General features: G+C 41.0%; 1 protein-coding gene across 3 annotated transcripts in view; it reads left to right on the top strand.

The window, feature by feature from the left end:
* Nucleotides 1-24,813, top strand: part of phkb (phosphorylase kinase, beta) — a 145,227-nt gene that overhangs the window by 34,758 nt on the left and 85,656 nt on the right. For all 3 annotated transcript variants that reach the window (XM_049592822.1, XM_049592814.1, XM_049592806.1), the window contains 6 exons: nt 3,090-3,197; nt 4,118-4,198; nt 8,186-8,301; nt 13,935-13,998; nt 18,584-18,679; nt 22,241-22,438. In XM_049592822.1, coding sequence (XP_049448779.1) covers nt 3,090-3,197; nt 4,118-4,198; nt 8,186-8,301; nt 13,935-13,998; nt 18,584-18,679; nt 22,241-22,438 — 663 coding nt within the window. The remainder of the gene's footprint in view (nt 1-3,089; nt 3,198-4,117; nt 4,199-8,185; nt 8,302-13,934; nt 13,999-18,583; nt 18,680-22,240; nt 22,439-24,813) is intronic.

Genomic DNA, 24,813 nt, shown 5'->3' with positions numbered 1-24,813 from the left:
TCATATGTCATGTTTTACTGTGTCATTGTAATATGTCAGTGTTTACAGCTTGTTGCACCACCCTCGTGAGAACAACATATCAATCCATGCAGGTTTAAAGTAACAGAGTTTAACTTTAGGTGTAAAAATGTGTCTTGATGTCTCATCTTTGCCTGCCTGCTTTCTAAACTACTGCTATACACTGGCTTTATCTCTTCACCATGAATTGTTTTGAAAAATCAAATGGATCTCCTTTACAACCAGAAATGAAAAGGACTGGCCTGGTTACTGATTTGATGAGGTGCAAGAGTTTGTATTTTGCAACTTGAATTAAACGCACATATAATTTCGTTTTACTGGATGGGGCAGCAGACATTGAAGTGTTTCACTAATGACGCTGGCGCATTGCAGCACTTGAAACAATAAGCTAGATCTGGGGCCTCTCAGAATATCCCGAGAGTGGAGCCACTTGACACTATGGCTCTGCTGGAGCGAGAATCAGAGAGACCTCTGCACAGAAGTAGGTTTTATCGTAACATAAACAGCAGCACCTATTGTTAGCTGCTTACAGAGGTAGCTCTTTTTACTAGCCAGCCCCCCGCCCCTTCAAGTACTAGCCGCTGTGGGATGGCAGGAAGTGGAGCAGTTTGAGTAAAAGTGGGACAGAGGGTCTCCACTATGACCTGACTAAGAGAGAAAGAGAGCGAAAGCAAGAGATTTGTCTCTTGCTTTCGCTCTCTTTCTCTCTTAGTGGGCAGAGGGAGTGTGCCAGAGGAAAGAACAAGCAGGAAAAAAAAAGGGGGAGCCTGAGAAAAGAGATAAAGACACAAAGAGCAAGGGGGACAACAAAGAAAAAGGAGGGTGAATAATAGAAAGTACTGGAAGAAGAGAGGTAGAAGTGAGGCGAGGGAGGGTGGGAGGGAGAAAGAGAAAAATGGAGACAGCGAGGGAGGGCTTGATGATGGAGAGAGCAGCGAAAGAGGTGGGGAGAAAAGAAACAAACGAGGTAAAAATGGGACAAAGGGCCAATTATTTATAACTCTGTGCGATGGGGCTGGCGGCCCAGCCGTAATTTGGAGTGTAGTCGAGTCGATGTAGCAAACACACACACACACACACACACACACACACACACAGACAACAACCAACAACTCACAGAACACAAAACACGACTAATATGTTGTTCAGGGTTTCTTTATGTGTTTGCTGTAAAACAAGTCATCGTTTGGTTGCCCTAAATCTGACCCTTATCTGTTTCAGGGCAGACTACGTTATGTCGTACAGTATATCTCCCGGAGTTGTTGCTCATAGGACAGATATACTGACTGTTCCAGTTTATTGTTTTTGGGAAACAACAGATTATATAAGGTATTTGTCACTAGAGTGTTTATGGATTCATGTAATCCTACATTTCGGGAAGTTGAACACTGCTTTAATGTCAGGATTAGCATTTACAGTCCCATTGGAGGCACCTGTGCTGAAAGTTAGTACAGCATACTAGAAATGGCTGGATGCATTGAAGATAATGTATGTGTGCTCATTTCTGCTGAAACATGATAGTAAAAACATTTGAATCTGCCTAAATTTATTGATTCTTTGAAGCTTTTGAAATGTATATGTACTGTATGGGTATGATAGATAAAGGAAAAGTACTTAAAGGAACTGAAACTTTAGATGAAGCGGAGGCACTGAAAGTAGCTGAAGTGGCATTTCAAACAGAAGCATTGAAAGCTATTTGAAGTGGTAGTAGACAAGTTTTTGGATATACCCCATCATTATGAAGTAAATGTTGATTTCAAAATGTAATGGCTATAGCATAAGGATACTATCAGTGATTAGATTGGTTCCCTATAAGCCTCACTTTCGCTATGCAAATCTGTCTGCCACTGGGTATGATCTCCTGGAAAAATGACAGCTTGATTCACGACACAAAGGATGTGCGTCAGCCATTGCACAGAGGATAGCACTTTTGTTTTCCTGATAGCTATCAGTAGTTGTTCCCAGTTACCAAAGAGTATCAATTTTAGTTCTTTGATGTTACTATCCCCAGTAGCAGAAGTGCCAAAAACTGTTGTTCCTAGCTTGAGGTCAGCTCTAAAAGCAAGTCAGTCCCCACAGACCCAAATGTTAAAATGCCCAAATGAACAGTGGAAATAAACATGTTCACAGCCTGGTACAAAAGGTCAGTTTTGGTCTCTGTAACTAATTTCCCAGTTCCTGACAACTGTATGGGGTGATTTATTTTATATAACTCAACTGTTTACATTTTATTTAATCTTAAAGTTATGCATAATTAAGGGTGGGACTGCTTTAAGTGACAAGCTGTCTGCAAGGCGTCACCACAACCTCTGAACCAGATCCAAGCCTCCTTCCTTTACATCTTCACCCTCCCGTCTAAATATGGTCACTTGTGGATTAAAAAAAAACAAAAAAAACCTAAGATGCCGATGGCCAAAATGCCAGACCTGGGGCGTCAAAACGGCAGTCCAAAAACCAAAGGGTAATGTCACGGTGGCTATGTCTGTTTTTTTCTACAATCTATACTTTCCTGTCCTTCTTTAATCATGATGAAGCACAGAAAGTTGTTGAAGTATTGGTTGAAGTGAAAGAGCCGGAAGGAATTGAAGAGTCAGTTGAAGTGCAAGCATTAAAAGAGTTGAAATGACAGTTGAAAGAGAAGCGCAGAAAGAAGTTTAAGTGGCAGATGAAATTTAAACACAAAGTTTAAATTTCAGTTTAAAAGAAAAAGCTGAAAGGAATGGAAGAGTCTGTTGAAGTACAAGCACTGAAAAGAGTTAAGTGTCAGCTGAGATTGGAGAAGGTGAGATGTAAAAATGTGGGCAGGGAGGCAGACTCACAAAACAACCAAAACAGTACAGCAAATTGAGCATAACAGACATTACAGCAGAGAGAGTTCATTACTATATATTAACTGGATACCCAAGGTTCCCAATTATATGTTTTTGAATGTGTCCAAGGCTGCTACTGTGGGGTACTGTACCTTTCATGAGGGAATGAATGCCTCTCGGTCGCTCTTTCACTGCTCCCTGCTTACCCTTGACCTCTCTCTTTCATCCTGTCCTCTCTGTGTCCGTGTGTCTCTCTGCCAGGTGGAGCAGTTTAAACAGGATCCCAGCCCCACCAAGTGTCTGCACTCAGTGTTTCACGTCGACACCGGTGACGAGGTTCACACCTACAGCGAGTACCACCACCTGCAGGTCAGCCCTCAGTTGCAAAAATCAATTGAATATTATATTTTCACATAAATGCAAATACACAGTGTGTCTTGGTATGTTTTGGATATGTGTCTGTCCACCTCAGTGAAGTATCCAGATGGAATGAACATGTCTACAAGGGCTAGAATCTTCTCAAAGCTAAAGTGACAGGTTTCACACGTGTTAAAAAACAAATCCCGCACACTACTTTGCCATTATATCTCTGCTCACATATCTAATGTAACAATATTGAAAATTATTCCACTGGCTGTGGTCCGGGAAGAAACTCGATGAGAAGCAAACCTTTTTAAAACTGAATGAACAACAGGATGTACTAATTAGCCAAACAATCTCTTGAGGTTTTGTTTTTTAGTGTAAAAATGCCCATAAAAATGGTTTATTTCTCCATCCCTCTACTTGGCATTCATGTATGGTTGGAAAATTACTTGTCCTCAGAGGTGGATGTGCATTAAATTGGCAATAAAACAGCTTATTCTTCTGTCAATGGTATTGACAGAGGTCAATTTGGTGTGTAACGTTTGGATGGAGATTGCACTTCAAATGAACGGTGGCTAATACATCAAGAGAGCCAGATAGAAAATCAAAATTATCATGCTGTGACAAAGAAAGCCTCATAAATCATCAAAGCTGTATAGATGTTAAACACTTACTGTATATACATTCAGTCCTTGGCTTCCTCCTCCAACAGCTTTGCCATGAAGTAAATTGTATTATTGATGATGCCAGTCCAATGCCAAAGGCCTAATAGCTAATACAAGGCTCACCCCTCAGCCTCTGCACCACGTAGGAAACCGAAGACGGCTGTATTGACAAATCTGAAAATATCTCACAGTGTACAAATGACAGTAATTTTTTTTAATGGTATCTAATCCACTCTGTCCTTCCCTCTGTCACTGCTGCAGATCGATGCCGTTTCTCTGTTTCTGCTGTACCTGGTGGAGATGATCTGCTCTGGTCTGCAGATCATTTACAACACTGATGAGGTAAACAAGACACGAAAATGACTGCCGAGGTGATCGATTTTGGACACAAGGGATTTACGCCCTGTCCTGTTTATTGGTTTGATATTTTCTGGTGAATCTACTAGCAGCAATCAGTATCTGTCGTAAGCCACAGACAGTCAAACAACGTCTTTTCTTATATAGGTCATTAACATTGAACAAAAATACGTTTCCCCATGCAGAACATTGTTTCCCATGCAGAATGCTGCTGCCAGTTTTAAAATTACTATACATCTTTTATTTTTAAAATAAGTAAAAAACAATTACACTGCTTGTAAAATAACCAGACATGATTATCATTATTTATTTATTTTAACCTAATTTTGGTCAATTGAGGTATTTGTAGTCATGCTCCAGATCTACATTGAAATATTTCAACAACTGTTGCACAGATTGTCATAAAGACATTTGTGGTCCCAACACGGTGAGTCCTACCGACTTTGGTGAACCCCTGACTTTCTATCAAGGGCCACAAGCTGGTCAGCTTATTAATATGTCTAGTGCTTTGGCCAATGACCAAAGTCCATAGATATATTATTGGAACTAGATACTGGACCCGCAAGATGACGGCAAAAAAGTTTCATGTACAGGTTATCAGCACTGCATATGTGCAGTAGTGTTTTTCCCACTGACTGCTCTGGTCACAGAAATGGCTGGACTTTTTTTTGTTTTGGTCTGTTTGTTTTTAGGCAAGTGTTGCTTAAAAAAAAAAAGACAAAAAAAAAAAACCTTAGGAGAGAGGGTTTTAGTTACGCAACAGGCAACATTTTGCTGAAGAAATAATAGATACCATGTTTATTTTTGTTGTTTTAGATAGTAATGGTGATGTTTCAGTTAAAAGTAACATTTGTTTATTATTGCTCATGTTTAGGATAAACATGATTATTGCTTGCCCCCATGCGTCCTGCAAGTGGCTAGGCCCCAAAAAACCTTTCCCTTTTTTGCTCCCCTGTGAGCAGCCCTGCCTGCTGACCCCGTCCTGTAAGGTCCTGTTCAGCCCCTAGACTTTACATTGTGAAAAGGTCACAGATTTTTAAATTGCTTTTCTCGGCTCAAGGAAAGGTTTTACAAATATAAAGTGTTCATGGATCAAAAATTCATCACGGAAAGATTCATAATTTAACTCTTTTGCAATTTGAGCGGTCCTGTCAAGACTAGAAACATCTCCTTTTTAATGGTTGTCTATGGGGAAAGGTTGTTCTCAGTGTCAGTGCCACATAGCAGGTGTTTGCATTAAGATGATGAAAATAGATTGCCATTAGCATGCTGATAATAGCATCTACTAGCTATGGCTGGTTTCAAGTACAGCGTGACTGTGACTGTTAGCATAGCTGTAGGCTTTTAGTCCTTTTATGTGTACATGACTGACAGCATATACATACTTTGAAGCGTCTCTAAACTAAATTCTGATGTCTGTGAGAAGCATTTTTTACTTTTTATGGGTCGGCATGTGTGCACATAAAATTCCTGATGTGAAAATGTATCACAGAAAATCTGTTTATTCTACAGCATATTGTCAGACCTAATGAGATTCCCAAGTCTTAAATTATTTGATGCTACCTTCTGAAGATCCAAGCAGATGCTATAAAGTAAGAGCATGGGATTTCTAAAGGCAGTTAGATGTACCCTAAATCCCCTACAGATATCCTAGAGCCGACACAACTGCAGGATCAGGGGACAGTAGCTCACTTTTATAGCTTGGCTCACATTTATATTTTTGCTGAGCCGCTCAATTGACTTTCAACAGGGAAACGTTTAGATGATTTCATTGTGGAGGCTTTAATGTCCTCCTGGGAATCGAACCACTAACGTCTTATTTGGCAGCACACCAGCCCAGACTATTACGGGGAAAGCTGCTTTGAATGGTTTCCTTCAGAGTGTGATGTATCTGTCCGGTGTCATTTTCTTTATGTTTGACTCTTAATAAAACAACAAAGCAACTTGGCTGTTAAGTTTACACAGTGTGCTGTTTATTATGTGGGCCCCGAGGAGCAGTTGGAACTTCATTAATTCTGTTAGTTTTTATAGTCTGCTCATTCACAGCTTTACTTACTGCCACAGAGCGGTGAAATTTGTGCCGCTGGTAAAGGAATCCATTTGTTTACTAGATTGGGCTTATCTTAAGAAAGTAAGGGCATGGTAAAACATTTTGCCACTAACCAATTAGTGCGTGCAGTCTTCACTTTGTTTACAGAAAACCCTCCCTAATAACCTCTCATTTTCCTCTATTTTTTACTCCTGATGGCAAACAAATTGACAATGCAGCTTTTTTGTGAGGGCAGTCCTGTTTGCATAGCAGCCTTAATATGCATGCTTAAACACTGTTTATTAGGTTGCATAATTCAAACTAAGACACCCCACCATCCTTCTATTTCATATCATCAGATCCATTGAGCAAAAAGGACTTTGTTTTCTCACTGAACGCTGGATGAAAAGCGTTTCTTTTGGACTGATCGCATTGTTACAGTATCATTTATTAGTTTGGTGTTAGCTGTCACTGCTTGTGAAGTCCGTTGGCGTTTACTTGACTGAGCTGGAAGCTGCATTGCAGTATTTTTTTTTTCTTCACAAGGTAGGTGGTATAGAAAGGCTGCTGCTTGTCCTCTGAGAAGATGCACTATCGACCTCCTTCCAGATGCCATTTTCAGTCTCATGCAGCATGAAATGGAGCGTCTCATTAGCCCCTGTGTGTTTTTTTTCCCCACACGATACAGGTGTGTGAATTTTGTCACTGTGTGAGTGCTGCAGGCACATGGGGTAAAAGCAAATGTGTCCATGTGCACAATATCCACTTCCATAGATAAAGAAAAAAAGGCAGAACTGGCAGGGACTGTCGTCTGGCGGCCAGGAGACAGAGAGGCTTGTTTGGCCGGTGGGCAGTAACATTCATTAAGATACCATTAAGATACTAAAAAGTTCCCCTCATTAATCACTTCACTCATAAAACCCCAAATAAGAGGACCTGAGAACCTTTCTGTCTTTACCAGCCTCGTCTGCTTTCCTCCCTCTCTCCCTGCCCTCCCTCACAGACTGGCCTATTTAAGTCCTACACAGGTTGTATCTGCTTCTCTCTATCTTTCTCTTTCTCTCCCTCATCTCTCTCTTCCCCCCCCCCCCACTTTGTCATTTTAGATTAAATCTCCCATCAGTCAAGCTCACACACGCACACACATGCACACACACATGCACACACTGCGACTTTCAGGTCTTTTTAATGATTCAAGGCCTTTAAGTCATCAAACAATTTATGTCTCTCCCTTTTAGTTTTTTTTCTAGATGTGCCTATTGATTTTGACATGTCTCTCACATACGCAGGGTCTTTCTCCACAGCCGGTGTGGGGCAGATCACAGATATGCATAACCCCCTGCTAATTACAACTTTAAAGCCACAAGGCCAGCGTTTTGTTTGGCAAGCAAGGACACTGCAGATGAGTTTTTATCAGGCCGATGCGCTGATAATTAAAATTGTGCTATAAATGGATGTTGTGATATTTGTCCATTCAGTGGCGTGTCATGGGCAGTTGACAAGCCAATGAAGCTATAGCATCACATACGGCCACACTTTACTACTTAATTACACCTCATCTGGAGCTGCAGGGACAGTTTGACCTTGAGCGCTGATGAAGAATCAACTTTCTCGTCCACATTACTGACCTGTATTATTAGAGGGAGAGTTGCACACCTCACCCCAGATCAATATCAAAGGTCACGCATTACTGTATATGTATGTAAGTGTGTTCTGTAGGCTGTGTGTGCGTGTGTAGCTGCAGCTGAGGTTATGTGTGAATGTGTGTCTCATTATGGAAACATGTCGACTACCTGCAGCCCTGGATCTATGAGTGCATGTGTGTGTATGTGTAAGATACTGTGAATGTGTATTGCATCAATTCTCAATGTCCCATGCCTTCCTGTGTTTGATGTTTTTTGTTTTGTGTGTGTGTGTGTGTGTGTGTGTGTGTGTGTGTGTAGGTTTCCTTCATCCAGAACCTGGTGTTCTGTGTGGAAAGAGCCTACAGGGTGCCTGACTACGGCATGTGGGAGAGAGGCAGCAAATACAACAACGGCAGCACCGAGCTACATTCCAGGTCAGTCAGAAGCTCAGCAGCACGCACGCAACATGAATGTACATAGTTCAGAGTTCAACTGGAGGTTTTTACAGGTTGTATCCAAGGGAAACTGGCAAATGCTGATATCCAGTCTTGTCAGATTTTTACGACACTTCACCAATGTTCTCTGTGTCACTGTCACCAGTTGTATCAGTGTAGTTTACCATCCAGCAATGTGTACAGACGTCAATAGATAAAACCACACCACAGGGAGAGTTTGACTGACATGAGTTTTATTTTCTGCTCAGTGCCCCTGGGAAGCACACTGCAGCATAAAAATGATTCCAAATATATTTACGTGCAGAGCTTTATAGATCACACAGAGGCATGAGCCACTGTAATGCTTTAAATTGCATGTTAGCTTAACAGGTGGAAAATCATGTGTTATTACACTTCCTTATAAATAAATAACATTTACATGCCACAGTATTATGTAGCATATTGGGTAAGTGTATTGTTATATTGCAGTCCTACTCAGTGTATATTTAATACATTGTATCACGTCCAGTAATCCTATCATAAAATAACATTTTGTTATGTATTTATTGTTTCTCGACCTTATCATTAACAAATAATTGTATTATATGTTTAAACACTACTGTATATTTTATGTTCAGAAGACAATAATCAGGAAACTAAAGCATATCTTCATTAGTTTAAATAAATCACACAGCCTCCACCAATAACACTAATTTAGATAATACAACCAAATATTTTTAATATAACTATAACTAATGATGTAAGATAATGAAACATTAAGCACGAGATACCTTGTACTAACATTATGAGTTTGCGAACGTTAGCTAGCAATGCTAATACAGTTAGCAAACTAATGTCCTTCCAGCTAATGCTAACGTTAGTTTGCTTACAACATTAACAAAGATAGCTAACAATCACAAACTCATAATGTTAGTACAAGGCATTCACTGTTTAACGTTCACAGATTATATAAAATAATAGACGTAGCCACTGTGACTTCACCCATTGGTTTGTGGACTGCCAGTCTGAAGCCTCAGTCTGGCATTTCAACTGTCGCCATCTTGGACTTTTTGAGCCAGAACTGACCATATTTGGACGAGAGGGTGGATCTGCGAGGGAGCAAGGAATGGCTCTGACTCATAGACTGTGGTTACACCTCGCAGACAGCTCACACAAAACGGCCCTGCCCTTAATTATGTATAACTTTAAGCTTTAATAAAATGTAAGTAACTGAGTTAAATAACAGTTTGTCCCCCATACAGTTGTTATGAATGGGGAAATTAGGTATAGAAACCAAAACTGTTTTTTGTATCAGGCTGTGAACATGTTTATTTCTGCTGTAAAGTTGGGTTATTGGTAGAGGGCATGTGGCTTATTCTAGCTAATTAATGCATCCGATCGTGTCCTGATGATCGTGTCTGGCAGGCATACATAATTTCAGACTTCCTTGTCTACGCTCAGGACTGGAAATGGTCCATAGGCGGAGGTGGGCCTGAGTCTTAAGCTCTGCAGCTAGACCCTTGACAATGCTGTTGCCCAGGCCAGAGTGTGTGTGTGTGTGTTAACAGAAGGGTTGAAACTTTCTTCAAAAATAAACTGAATTAAACAATCCAGCAACAAGAAGAAAACAGTGGATTACTAGATGCCTCTATGACCTAACAGACTGTCTGTGTATGAGCAGTGAATCAGATAGAAACAGAGGCCTTTATTGACAGAATGAAAAGTGTGGGAGATGCCAGCAGTGATAGTGTTGAAGTCTTCTGGCCTTAAAGCAGTTATGATAGAGCGGTAATGAGATTTTTTTCCATTCCACTCTTGTTTGCCATGTCTGAACATTTCCAGCAGGCTTGTGTTTGGGGACCATAGAAAACACAACAGTAAAAGAGCGTTTGCCTTTTTGTCTTTATTAATTGAACTTGTATTGAACTCAGACAATTAAGCATTTACAAAACCAGAACATAGACGTACCATTCACATTTAAATTATTGACGATATCAGAAGGGAGAAAATCTGCTTTGAAGTGCGAGTCATTTTAATTTTGAATGCCTGCTTTAAAACGAGGATTATATGAATGAAATATTTGTTAAATACCAAACTGCCTTTTTTTCTTTGTCCTTCATTTTAACCGGTGGATGCCTCCAACTTATTATTATTATTTTAGCACTATCTTTTGTGTCTTTATTAAAGCTGACCTCTTTAGATGTAATCAGTAAAGCAAATTGGAAGGGAGGAAGCAATTTGAGGTTGCGAGTCGCTCAGGAGAGATTTCATTCAGAGCCTCACAGCTTCCAGTTTTCCTTCTACCTCTGACAACCACTTCTGTACAGGCGGAACAGAAAGTCCACGCCTCCTGCTTGTCGCTTGCTTGCTGGGGTGTCCAGATGGCAGACAACAGAGGTGTTTAACCAAGGCTCTGTGAAATCACAGGCAGTCGCACCTTAACTAGAGGTTGTCAGTCCTGCTGTCAGTCGTCAGTCTGACGAGACCCTGCTGATTAATTAAAGGTCAAATAAATAAATATGAACTTACAACTTAAAAAGAAAGTGACTTGAACACAGTTACACATGTCCAACATTGTATTTCATATCAAGGTTAGCTTACTAAATGGGAATGTTACTTTTCTTGCCCCTCCAACAAAGAGACCAACACCAGGTGTGAGAGGGGGCAAGTAAGAGCAGCCTTTTTTACAACATGAAAGGCGCTATATAAATAAAGTTTGATTGATTGATTGATTGAACAGGAAGCAACAGGAGTTATGAGAAGTATGTTTTCATTTACAGAAGGAGTTATCAGTCCATTTCATCTGATAAGGTGTATTTAGGGTCAGCGTGTCCATTTTAAAGCATATTTACTGATGAACTGTCAAATCAACACAACTTTTCAATGACACAACCTCCATCAGTGAGCAAATCACCTTTATTGAGGAAGATATAATGGATCAACAGTCTGAACTATTAACTGCTATGAAGATAAGAATTTTGGACCACATGTTTAAACACCAGTGTTGTCCTTGGCCAGTGAACTCAGATTGCAGTGAGTTTTTGTTACGTGCGCTTAACTGATTTATCATCCAAGGTCGAACGGGCCTCCCTCTCCTCCCTCACTGTCTCGATAAAGATCCTCAATTTCTGCCATTGCTTATCTCTGGGAAGCATGTTTTTTTTTCTTTCTCCAACAATCCAAGGCTATTGGCAGCAGCTTGCCAAGATATCCTCAAGAAAAGATAACAAATTCGATGTAGTGAAGAAGCCCTGTGTGTCGTACTTCTTGTATTTTCCTCCCCTCGAGGTCATGCTTTGGATTTCCACAATTAGTGAGCGAGCGTATACATGTCGTTGCGTAATACCAATTAACATGCTGTGTGCAAACAGTGAACTGTGGCAGGGGCGGATTCAAAATGGTTCTGTGTAAACAAGATCTGTGTAAATGATCAAATTGAGCAGTCATTTCTAGTCCCGGAGTGCCAGTGGGCAGAGAGAGAGGCTCAGTGGAAATGAACAGCAAAGGATGTGTTCATTTTGGCAGAGTACTCATTTGTCCATATCAAATCAAATGATTGCTTCTGCCTCATGTTTATCATCACACCCAGTCAAATGGTTAGACTGGAGTGTTTCATTTAAAGTGGCATATCTAATCTTGTAAGCAGCTGGTTTACTTGAAATATCTCAACTTTTGAGTTAAACATATTTTTTTGGATATATAAAAACAGGACTGTGCCCATAGTTCATGAATATTTCAACATATTTATGATTCTCATATTTTAATCCATTTTACAACAGCAAAAATTTAAATCATCTGCATGTGCTCTAATCTGTAATTATTGTCATTTTTAAAACCTTAAAGCTGCTCTAATGAATATTTTTTACAGTGAACAGTGGATCAAATGAGTTTGTGTAATGTGAAATGGGTCACAAACAGTGATGTGCCCACAAGCCACTGTCACCTGACTGCAGCTCCCCTGAGCTTTATGGAGTGTTTTAGTGTCTTTCAGTTAATTGTTTTGCCCACAGCTTAAATGTTCGGTTCAGTCTCACTGCTGTTGCCAGCCTCAGCAGGCAGCTGTTTTCAGTGAAAAGGTGCTGATGAACCCAATATGTGCTCGTGCAGTGGAAATCTCTAGTGAGCTTCCACTATTGGTCCATGGATGTGGAAGATCAGGGTAATTTAATCCTCGTCAGCATCATCAAAATATTTTGGCTTCATGTTCGACTAGGTAACTTTGATGGGAATGAATGGGCCCACACTTAGAATACTGCACGCAGGTCTGTAGTGTAAACAGGTAACTGTTAGCTTACCCATTTACCATGTCAACTTTTTGAGGTATTAATATGTCAGTGCAATGTTTTGCTGCCACCAAGTGGTCAAAAATATCAAATGATGCCGATACAGTTATTTGAGTTGAAATAAAATCCACTTACTAGCTTTTTCTAGCACTGAAAACCATATTTTATTTTGCTTATTATTAGCTGCAGTTTTCTCAGTTGTCATCACATGACCTAATATGGAACTTTGGACTCAAGGTGGTCGTATTTTGATGTGAGTGGCCACAGCTGTCCATCGTGACATGGCTTTGATTCTTTTACTGTCAATGCTTTGATTACCTTAGTTTTTAATTTTCCTCCCATGGTCCATAATTCCAAAACAAATCCAGGATATGAAATATGAAGAAGCATATGAAGTCACTAACCCAGTGTAACCCGAACTGGAAGTTGAGCTCCTGTATGTAAACACATATACTGTAAGAGTAACAGAATATTGTTGTACAGTTTACAGTATGAGCTCATGGACTAACAGTCTACAGCAACATTTTCATCATGCGAATCTTTATCTCCAGCTGTCAACTGAATCTGTTGCATCATGATGCTGTTTTGAGCCTGTTTCCTGGAATCTGTTTTTTAACCTCCTGTTTCCCCACCAAGCATCATATCTCCTCTACCTCTGTGTGAAGTGCTGACAGCCTTGCTGACCGGGACTGGCCTTTTTCGTGTGTGTGTGTGTGTGTGTGTGTGTGTGTGTGTGTGTGTGTGTGCACGCACGTGTGCGTGTGTGTGTTCGCGTGTGTGTCTTTCACAGAACTAGTTTCAGCAGGGCTCTTTTCCAAGCTGATTAGCCAGCCATCCTTTGTATTTTAAGCATTGATTCAGGCTTCACTAATGGTATTGAATACATTTTGATATGTCAGCAGATCTACTGCCAGTTATCGCCAAGTTCCCTGCAATTTTTTCCCCCGCTCCTTTTCTTTTCTTGCGAAATCTTGGCTGGGTAGAAAGGGAAACAAAATCACAGTGAAATTGATTCACATTAAGTCTGCATAGCAATCACAGTAGCCAGCCAGTGTGAAATTTAGTGTAAGGTTTTTATTAAAGAGATCCGTTATCTACAGTAGACCACAATCTTTGGACCCTTCGACTTTATTGAATCCCAAGAGATAGCTGTTTAATATTCAAGTGCAATTCTGAATGAATTGGGGGGGTCTCAGAAAATTGAAAGACGTTTATGGTTTCAATTATAGTGTTTATTTTCACTTTTATGAAATGCAAGATATCTTTACACATTCGCCCGATAGTGCATCACTGTTAGTGACAGCTGCTTTTTTTGTGTTGTGTAATTTTCAGTGTCTCTTTTCTTCGCAGCTCTGTGGGCCTGGCTAAAGCTGCTCTGGAGGCCATCAATGGATTCAACCTTTTTGGAAACCAGGTACTGTTACTTGAATAATTTACCTGCTCTTTGCACATGTCCTCCTCCTCACTAGTCCCAAGAAACATGTGTATTTGTCACTTGTCTAATCTTGTCGCATGGCATGAGATTGTATTATAGATAGAAAGCCCATTTTCCATTACAGCTTCATAAATCAGTGAGATATGCTTGATGTTAGCATCCTGAGCAGAGAATAATCTGAGTCAGTGACTTAATTTATGGAAAGCCACTGCTGTTGTTTCAACAAGGACACGTACTGTTGTCATCGATGCCCAGCAATTTCTTTAAGTGGATGTTTGACCATCAGGAGATTCATTTGCCGTATTTGCGTTTGTCTCTGCAGGACTTTGATCAATTGCCACAGTTGATGTTTGTTCCTGGTTTCTCTGTGAATCTCCCTTACAATGTCCATTAGTGGATGTGTTTGTTTTTTCTTGCCGTATGGTGGAAAGGAAAAACAGAGACATTCATTACATCTGCTAATGGACTGGAAAATGAAGTCCTGCACTTAGCAAGCCTTTCTTTCTTCTTCTTTTCTCCACCTGGGTTTTAGCCAGTGATGGCTTCTCTGACCATCTCCTGTATCTGAACATGGATTATTTTTCTGATCACTGCATGAGGCTTTCATGAGTGTATATTAAAGTCTCTGTTTTTCTCTCCTGATCAGCTGCAAAATGAGGGGTTTAACTGTGCCTGAAAATGGATTTTGTCATCAAGCTCAGCTTGTTGAAAGAATCAATTTATAGAGGTAGCTGCTTTATGGCCCATGCTGTGTGGGGCCTTTGTAAGTGTGAGTGTGAGTGTCTCATCCAGTCTCTTGTCCCTCTGGAAGTGAAAGTGCTACAAGCCAGCTGGTTGGTTATTAATGATCTCTATCAATCTTGATTTCCCAATTGACTCTATTCCTTCCAACACCAAATGCAACTCTCCCAACCCCTCTAACCGTAACATTCACTACGTTCTGAACTGGGCTATCGCATTTTACACTGGCTGCAGTCTCCTGTGGGTGTGTGTCACATTTAGCCTTTGTACTAGATGAACGGACTCAACCTTCAGTATGGTGAAGTTTTGATTTTTTTTATGATCCATCTGAGTCACACGACGGATGCAAAGATAGCGGCTCCTCTGTGTGACAAATTGAACTCTGTGGATAAAATTGATCTCGCCTAGAGGAGGATCCTTCAACTTTAAAGCCAGTCATTAAATTCACAGAGCTGTGTACACACGGCTGGACAATCAAATCCTAACAGGTTCCACTTTCTATCTCGGGATTGTCACCTACAGTAATTCACACCCAGTCAAGAGCAGGGATGTAGTGGAGTGGACACACGCTGGCCTGACTCAATCCAGCAATCTTCTTTTTCTCTTTTTTCTGTGTGTGGAGGAGAGTCTACTTTTCTATGCTGACATAAATCTTTGAATTTAATTCATGCACATCGATGCACAGAAAGCGATGTCAAGTTGATGTACATTATGCTCTTTGGAAGGGGTATTATATAATCTACACCCTGTCAACGTTTATTAGCAACCCATAATAATGGCGGTGACATTGATGGCCTGCTGGCATAGATTATGGTGGCCTGTAATTGACTCGTATTATACAGTCACATTTTCATTATAGAGGGATGTGGGCTAACTCTGCAGAGGTAGAACAGATAAGTGGGTTTGCATGGAAAAGTAGGGATAGACAAGAAAAATGCATAGTTAAAAATATGACTGATTTTTTACATCAGCAGTTGTTGGCACGTGATACATCTTTTGCTAGAGCATATTTAGATTTCTTATATTTTGCATCTCCCTGTGCATGTCTAGCACCCAGTCGAAATATGTCTAAGGCCCAAAACAACCCCACAGTGCACTGCGGTTTGCAGAAGCTTTTCAAACAAGACACTTGGCATGGGGCCTATTTAAAATGCTCACTGAACAGCATAATGTAAATGCATATAAAAAACTTGAAAGACTATTGTTTTCATTGTAATACTTGCTTGATATTTTTCACAGTGCATTTAAAAGGACATGATTTGTATTTATTTACTTATTATATTTAACTAAACTGAAAATTGCCATAAAATAATAAAAAATTGAATTTTTAACAAAGTTTTAATGAAATTTGAAACTGTTAACAGTGTGATAAATTTCATATTATTCCATTGTATATTTGATAGAATTATATCAGTTTGATTTGACATTTTCTTGAAGTGAAAATCCAGTGATTGGGAAAATCCCGCGTGATACTGCTAATACAGGTAATAAAGATTTAGAAAATACCCTAAGCATTTAAGAATTAAAGCACAACTGGAGGTTTAAGGAGGAAATGATGAGAAATACTCACTTTTCCTGTATTTGAATGTCAGCAGCAGGTTGTAGAAAACAAAATCTAATTTTTTCTTATTTTATGTGACCACTGGGTTATCATTTTGTTTCTTTTTTTCTTAATTATGTGATATTTCATACATAGATTTTCACATATTTGTGTTATTTGTGAAACATTTTATTTCTCTGGTGGCAACGATGAAAATTCTTCCATAGCTTTTTTTCTGAATGAACTATTAAAGGGTTAACATACCGTGTGCCCTCGCCGCTCACCTGGCAGAGTGCGTACCATTAAGGTCCTCACTGCAGTGGCCAGGGTTTGTGTTGTGTCTGGCCAGGGACCCATGTTGCTGTCAAGCAGCAAACTCCAGGACTCAAAAATTAAAACCAATATGGAACTGCCAAAAACTGCAGTTCTTTGAATGGCTACTTGAGGTTGGCCCAAGAAGCCAGTCAATCCCCATAGACCCCCATGTTAAAATGTCCAGATTTACAGCAGGAAAAAAAAAACATGTTTACAGCCTGGTACAGAAATTGATTTTGGTCTCCATAGCTAGTTTTCTCCTTCATGACAAGTGTGTGGGGGGCTTTTATTTTTGAGGCATCCTTTTACCTTTTATTAGAGCTTAAAGTTATGCATAACTAAGGGCTGGCTGTTGTGAGTGACAAGCTGTCTGCTGATAATGTCCTCCACTTCCGCTCCTCACTCCTCCACAGCGCCAGCCTATGGTGCAAATGCGGTCACTTCTGGCTCCAAAAAACCAAGATGGCAACGACCGAAATGCTGAACTGGAGGCTTCAAAACAAGCATTCTCAGAACCCATCAGCTGTATTCGGCGTCTGACTTCCGGCGTCAGTCCGACTTCCGTTAAATATGCTGAACCATTGCGATGGATTCAGAGTTTGCAGTGAAGCCAATTATGTTACGCCTCGTTAGTTCACCGCACCGACCATTTAACCTGGCAACAACTGCAGCTGGCTGAAACGTGATTGGTCAATATCACGCGGACTACAAACAGCCTACAACCGGAAACCAGGGCTCTTCCACTCTTCTTCTGGATGCAAGATCTCCGGGGTTTGCCTACAGACTCTACATTCACTGAATGAAGAGTCTGTATATAGACACTACAAAACAAGAGTCCACAAACTGATGGGTGATGTCACAGTAGCTACTGTCATTATTTTTACAATCTATGGTCGCTGCATATCATCCCCTCTCTCTCTCCCTCCCTCTCTCTCTCTCTCTCTCTCTCTCTCTCTCTCTCGCCTTTCCTGACTATCTCTCTCACTGTCAAATAAAGCAGAAATACTAAAAAAAAACCTACCTAAAAACATAAATAAAATATAGTTTGGACTGTTCACTTTTATTAAAACGAAAATGTCAGCCCACTGAAGGAAACCACAGTCATTAGCATGCATCCACAGCAAAATCACTCATCTTACATGCTCCGTTTTCTTACACTCTGCTGCTAGAACACCGGAAAAGCTCTCCCTGAGAGGGCCATTTCACTGACTTGTCACACAGCTGCCTACACCAGTGACCAGCAATCCACTGCACTATGCAAATTGCGACAGGAAAGCTTGCTGATTTGACTAAAAGCCCTGGCTGGATCTGTTTTTTGAAGGGAAAAAAGTAGACTCTGGCAATCTTCATACATAATGCATTTGACTTACATTAGAAACTGCTTAGCAGGTTGCAGGAGTGACTCAGTTGGTTTTATGTAAGCGCTGCTGATGGATGGATAAAGTGGACTGAACCAGCCTTTTAGAACCAGAAAGGTTTGATCACTTCGCTCACTGAGTAAAAGCATAAACTGCGCCACCTCTCTCTCTCCCAGAGGTGTTTAAGTGCACTGGACGGACAGACTGCATTGTAGTAGCAGCACTTCGTTTTTGTACATGGGGACTTTTGAAGTGATAGTTTGACTCTCGACTCGCTGTTGTTCAAGCACTCCCACACTGTACTTCAAAAATGTGTTCAACCCAAAAATATCAGCCTGGTGTTACAGCAAAAGAGTGTGTTTTGATGTGCGGAGGTGTAAGGTGTGATGGAGGGGGCTTTAAAGTGGTCCTTAAGTCATTTTAGCCATTTTGCTGTCATTTTTTTTTTTCTCTGCTAAATGGTAGAGGACTTGCGCATCTCTTCTCTGCGTTTTTGTGGGTGTCCACATGCAGAACATGAGACTGTGTGCTGTTTTTTTTTTTTACCTGTAACGGGTGAATAGTTCAGCTGTGACTGGCATGCTTTCTGCTTATGTGTTTTGCTCTGCAGGGCTGTTCTTGGTCGGTGATATTTGTGGATCTGGACGCCCACAACAGGAACAGGCAAACCCTGTGCTCCTTACTGCCCCGAGAGTCTCGCTCACACGTAAGTCCATCTAGCTAGCTACCTGTGCAGCAACTAAAACCACCCTACAAATGACTAAAACCTACAAATAAAGCACAAGATGATGTAAAAATGATGTTTAAATGCAAATTTTGGCTCAGAACTATTTAATCTGTTGTAGGTTTTGAAAAATGTCCACAGGTGCACATGTTGATGCAGTCTGTTGCCTCTTTCCCCCCTTTCTTTGACTCAGCGGAGCAGCTGTGTGCATAATCTCTACCAATCAAAGACCAAAATAGATGCCTGCCACGCATATGCCAGAAACCTGAAAGGTTAATTGTACACATCAAAGAAACTCTGTACTTATGTCAATATGTCAAGGAATATCTGTAAATCAGAAAGTGCATTTCCCTCCTGGTGCAGTCATTACACTGCCCATACTCATGCTATTGATGGTTCAGCCTTGACAAGAAATGGGGAAAGTGAGAGGTGGCTGCAGAGCTGGAGGGAGGTGAAGCTGCAAAAGAAGTGGCAAAAGAATATAAGTGGTACACTGAGGAAAAGCAAGAGCAAAACCATTTCTGTCTCTCCACTCCACTGCTTGCAGACACTTAAATGATCACATCTCTCGCTCTCTGTCTGTGCTGAACGTGTCAAGCAGAATAGCCGCAGTCAGCTTGCGAGGAAATGAGTGTAATTAGACGATTAGAGTGGCATTATAGCTGTATGAGATTAATGTTAAGGAGCTGGAAGGATGGAGTGCAGTAGAGTGGCAAGAGACCAACATACTGCAGGATAGTATTGAGCTAACCATAATATCAATGTAATATCAGTATCTTGTACACTATGGCGAAAGATTGGGATTCAATATTCAATTCCAGACACATTCAATACCTGCACTGAATGCGTTCTGCAAGCTGATATCCCATTTCAGCTGCAGCTGCCGAGGATGTTAACATGTAAATTGGAGTTGTAACAAGGAGTTGAAGAGTAGGAGAGGATTGGACCAGACAGTAGCCATCGCCTCCGCTGTGAACTGTAGAGATGTGTTGGATATTAAAAAGATTGCAGTACAAAACGTAACAGCAACATCAAACAGTCGACCGCATCTTTCTGTAAAATCTAGTCCTTGAGCTGGTTGACAAACTGCTTCACACCTGTCTGTAAGAAAGCACGTCTCTGCAGTTATCAGGCATTTCAACAACAGAATCCACGCAGAATATGGAGAGCAAGTCTTTTTATTTTTGGAAGCTCTGCCATCTATTAATAACCCTTAAATATTCATAGTTGTTTGCAGTGAGGCTAGGGCCCTAATAGCTTTCATTTTCACTGCTTAATATACTAAACCAAACAAAAATGAAATGAGAAAATTAAATGTCCAGTCATAATGGTTTGTCAACCGTATTAACAATATTCATTCCTAATGATTGCTGCAATTAAAATTTAGTCAGACAGTCCTTGGTTTGGAAGAAATGCTGTAGTGTGATGTTGATCACAAGGAGCTTTCAGTCTTAAAGGGACAGTTCACCCCCAAAACAAAAATACATAGTTTTCTTCTTACCTGTAGTGCAGTTCATCAGTCTAGATTGTTTTGGTGTGAGTGTTGGAGATATCGGCCATAGAGATGTCTGCCCTCTCTCTAACATAATGGAACTAGATGGCACTCAGCTTGTGGTGCTCAAAGGTACTATTTTCTCTCTACTGAACTCCCAACTGCTAACTGTATCACCAGGCAGAAGGAAGCATGTATCTTGTCGTGGACGAGAGGCTTGTGCTTGTGACAGCATGGAATACATAAATGGCGTCCTAACATTAGTTGGCTTGATGGTGCTGGGTAAGCTAGCAGTAGATGCACACTTTCTCAAACCAAAACAATTTAGATTGTTAAATACCACTACAGGTAAGAAGAAACATTCATATTTTTAATTTTGGGTTGAATTGTCCCTTTAAGCTGGTAAAAGGCATCTACAGCTGTGCAGTATGCAATTGCTGTTTTTTTAGGATAACAAAGGCATTACCTACCCTACTCTCCCTGTGACTGGCTAGTAGGGCTGTGCGGTATACCGGTTTGTACCAAAAACCGGTATTTATTTTCGTTATGATATGAATTTTTCATATACCGCAATACCGGTGAATAGCCCAAACAACGTCCGGAACGTGCGCGGCGGAAAGTGTTTCAGCAGGGACCCATTTCACTGCTGCACACCACAGGCACGCTTGAGCGGGTGAGAGTGAGAGCATAGAGAAGTTTAGAGGCGAGAGCATGGTTGGGAGAGAGTCCTAAAAGCAAAGCAACTGTACACGATGACCCAGAAGAACTCGTACCAAAAAGAGCAGTGTTTCCCCTATATGCAACTAGCAGCGGCGCACCGCCGTTTACAATTCTCCTCTGTATCGCGCACGGCGGAGTTTTGCCCTGATGCGCCCCCCCCCCCCCCCTCCCACACACACACACACACACACACACACAGACAAAGCGCACACACACAGGTAAGCACACGGCTCGGGCCGCATTTTCCTGACTGAAGACGACCTGTTCCGAGTCCGAGACAGTTATGGCGGGGCTCCACCAGGGACGTCAGCGGCGCGACACGTCTGCAGCGCGAGTCCCGTAGCAGCTCGCGCCCCTGTTAATCAGCGGAAACGGGAGCGGCGCAACAACCCCCATCTGTCGCGCGACAACTCTATTTTACGCGGCTCTTCTATTTTTGTCGCGCTACGCTCCCCTACGCGACACTCCAGCAGATAAAAACTACATGAAATAGTGTGCTAAACGAGCACAATGTGTTTTTAAATGAATAAATCATTATCAGAGGTGATATATGATGATTTTTTTTTTTCATGCATTTACCCATGTTTATCCGTGACATTGTGTAAATGTCCGTGGCGGACATTTGAAAGCGAGTAGATGACAAACAGTACAGTAAACTTGTAGATAACTCAAATATATGTAATAACTTAGGTGGAAAATGCTTTAACATTTCGTGCAGCCTACATGCAGCCTCTCGGCTCGGCAAAAGGTAAACAACCCCGCTGGCTTCTTTACGTGTCGCTTCCGTACGCAGTCAGTGGAGCCCAAATGAAGAGCGGAGCATGTGTTGCGTTCAGGCGTTGTCAGGTAAATAACAAATTCCGGCACTTGAATAGGCCATAGCACAACACCGCAGCATGTCAAGTTGGCTGAACCTGAGCAAAATACCATGAAATACCGTGAAACCGATATGATTTTTTTCTTAAAACCGTGATATGAAAATTTTGTCATACCGCCCAGCCCTATTGGCTAGTACTCGTTGCCTTCATTGGCTGGATTGGTTAGGTTTTGGCGAGAGCAGATGGATTGGTTAAAGTTATTGTAAGAATGTCAGGGTAAGCTACAGTATATGACCATTTAGCACATGAAGATTTATGTGCTACATGCAATTAGCTACCCTCTGTTATGGCTCATAGCTAAGTATAGGATATCATTTTGATTCCTCAGTTATTTTTCATTATGACCCTGGCGAATGCAATTTAAGTTTAGTTATGGTCATATAAATTTGTCCTATAAATAGTTTCCTTTGAAGTAACTCAAAAACACCAAGCTAAAACTTTTCTCTCTGGCAGAACACGGACGCAGCCTTGCTACCAACCATCAGCTATCCTGCTTTTGCAGTAGATGATGACGCCCTCTACAGTCAGACACTGGACAAGATTGTCCGCAAGCTGCGGGGCAAATACGGATTCAAACGTTTCCTCCGTGATGGCTACCGCACCGCTAACGAAGACAAGAATCGCCGCTATTACAAACCTGCTGAAATGAAGGTGGGTACTGGTGGTTTTGTTTATATGTGTTATATTTAACTGATTTTTATTCTTCATTGCTCATTGAATTCCTTGAACTTTTTTTCTTTGACAGTGGGTGTCCACCATAACACCTGAGTTGTTGAGAGCCTTTCAACTAAAGCAGTTCTTACACACTGAGATTTTATATTTATTATGTCAGACATTAATGAAAAAGTACAGAAAATATTGCTCATTCTTCCAAGTTTTAGCAAAATGTAAAGCTGAGTTTCATTATCATTGCAGTTGAAATAAAATATACTCTGTGGATAATATGCCTCAAAAATAGCATATAGATATAAAACTGTAAAGGATCCAGGATATATCCCTGGGGAACCCCACTAGAGAAGAAAGGAAGCAGTCTCTTCTTCCTTTACAGAAAATAACCTGTTAGAAAGGTGTGAGCAAAAACAATTTACAACTACACCTCCAAGTTTTACAGACAGCTGTTTGAAATATTGTGGTCACTGTGAAAAGTGCTGAACCTTAGTTCATGGAGACTAAAAAACAAAATGCTGCATGCGTTAAAGAATGTAAAGTTTTAAAATGTATCAAGAGGTTATTTAAGGCTACCACTTGTTCACGCAGAGTAAAAGGCAGAGCGCCAGTGGTTGGCAATGCATAAAACCTGAAAAAGTTCAACTTGAAAGTGCTTGAGTGTGACATTTGAAAAGTTTTTGAAATGTTTAAGCCCGCAAAGGTAGGTATTATCCTTGTATGATAGTACTCATAAATCTGTCTGTGTGACTTAGCCTCTCCCATTTCAAGTGTTTTAATCCTCCAGGTATTTCACCCCCAGTCTTAGTGTGTTTGTGTGTGTGAGTGAGCCCCTGCCAGTGGGTGTGCTCATGCATATATATGTATATGAATGACAGTGCATTCATTGTCCTTTTCTGAATCCCCTGTGATCCTGGCAAAATGGCAGCGCACTCACTTCAGAGTCAGCTCAGTGAGCGTACAATGAGTGAATCAGAGGCAGGACTGTTAATGCTAAACAAATCATTGCACAGAACAGAACTAACCTCCCAGAATTAATGAACTCAGAGAGGCAGATGGAGAGAATAAAAGTTGATCTGCAAGTAGAAGGCAACTGGAATTTCTGTTTGGTCTCGAGGATGTTTCACGTCCATTCCATGAGGTCCCATCAGTTCTACTAAGTGATGGGTTATTCATTCCTTGATGTCATGGGTCATTTAGGTCGCCTGACACAAAGGTTTGGATTGTTGTGCTACAGATTCATGGAGGAGTAGCAGCGACTCATGGCAGAACTTCTAATGTCTGTACAGCAAATTTATAGATTTAAGGTTTGACTTTTAAAAAATAAGGTTGCCAATAGAGGTTAAGTCACAAATGAGCTCTGAAGTGCCCTGGAGCATCGACAAGTTAGACTATATTCCAATAAATCAACCCCTCCTCCTGTCCAATCCTACAGTATGAAGGAGGCTGAGAGGCCACTGAGTTCGAGGCTTGGCTTATCACACAATAACTGAAAGCTGACGACCAACAAAACCAAATGTAATCCCACTTTATTACAACCAGCAATTATTACTAGAATTGTCTTTCCTATTCAAAATATAAATTGGTCAAAGCTCTTTGATAAATGATGTGGGAAAAAAAGCTTACATCTTGATTTAAAAACTTTTATGTAACATTATCAAAAAGACTTGGCAGAGATATAATTTTTCATTTCATCCCTGATTTAATGATATAAGCAGCCAAAATGAGTTCCCTCTGAAGGGTGGCTGGGCTCAGCCTTGGAGATAGTGGGAGAAGCTTGAACATCCGGAGGGAGCCAGTTGAGGTGGTTTGGGCATCTGATCAGGATGCCTCCTGGGCACCTCCTGTGAGAGGTATTCTGGGCACGTCCAACTGGTAAGAGACCACGGGGTGGACCCAGAACATGCTGGAGGGATTATATATCTCATCTGGTCTGGGAACGCCTTGGGATCCCCCACGAGGAGCTGGAAAGCGTTGTTGGGGAGAGGGATGTCTGGAGTGCCTTGCTCAGCCTGCTGCCTCCGCAACCCGGCCCCAGATAAGTGGATGAAAATAAATGGATGGAGAATGCTTTTATTGCTCAATATCAATTAAGGCTGGGTATTGTTTAAAACAGAAGTTTTCAGCGTTTTTCAGGCCTATGACCCCTTATCTGAAAGTGGGACAAAGCATATATTGTTTAAAATTAAGTTGCCCAAAGGCCAATACTTGCTAATAATATACTGGATCAGTGTATTTCCAGTCATATTTTTATTTTTTTCTAAAAAAAAAAAGAACCCTAAATTAATTCAAATTACCAAGCAATGGTTTTACAGCAGCCTTGCAGTAAGTCTGAGAACCCCCTGGGGATTGTGGGCTCG

The sequence above is a fragment of the Epinephelus fuscoguttatus genome, linkage group LG2 (assembly GCF_011397635.1).
Source record: "Epinephelus fuscoguttatus linkage group LG2, E.fuscoguttatus.final_Chr_v1".
NCBI classification, from domain to species: domain Eukaryota; kingdom Metazoa; phylum Chordata; class Actinopteri; order Perciformes; family Serranidae; genus Epinephelus; species Epinephelus fuscoguttatus.
This window is presented reverse-complemented; position numbering and strand designations above follow the sequence as displayed.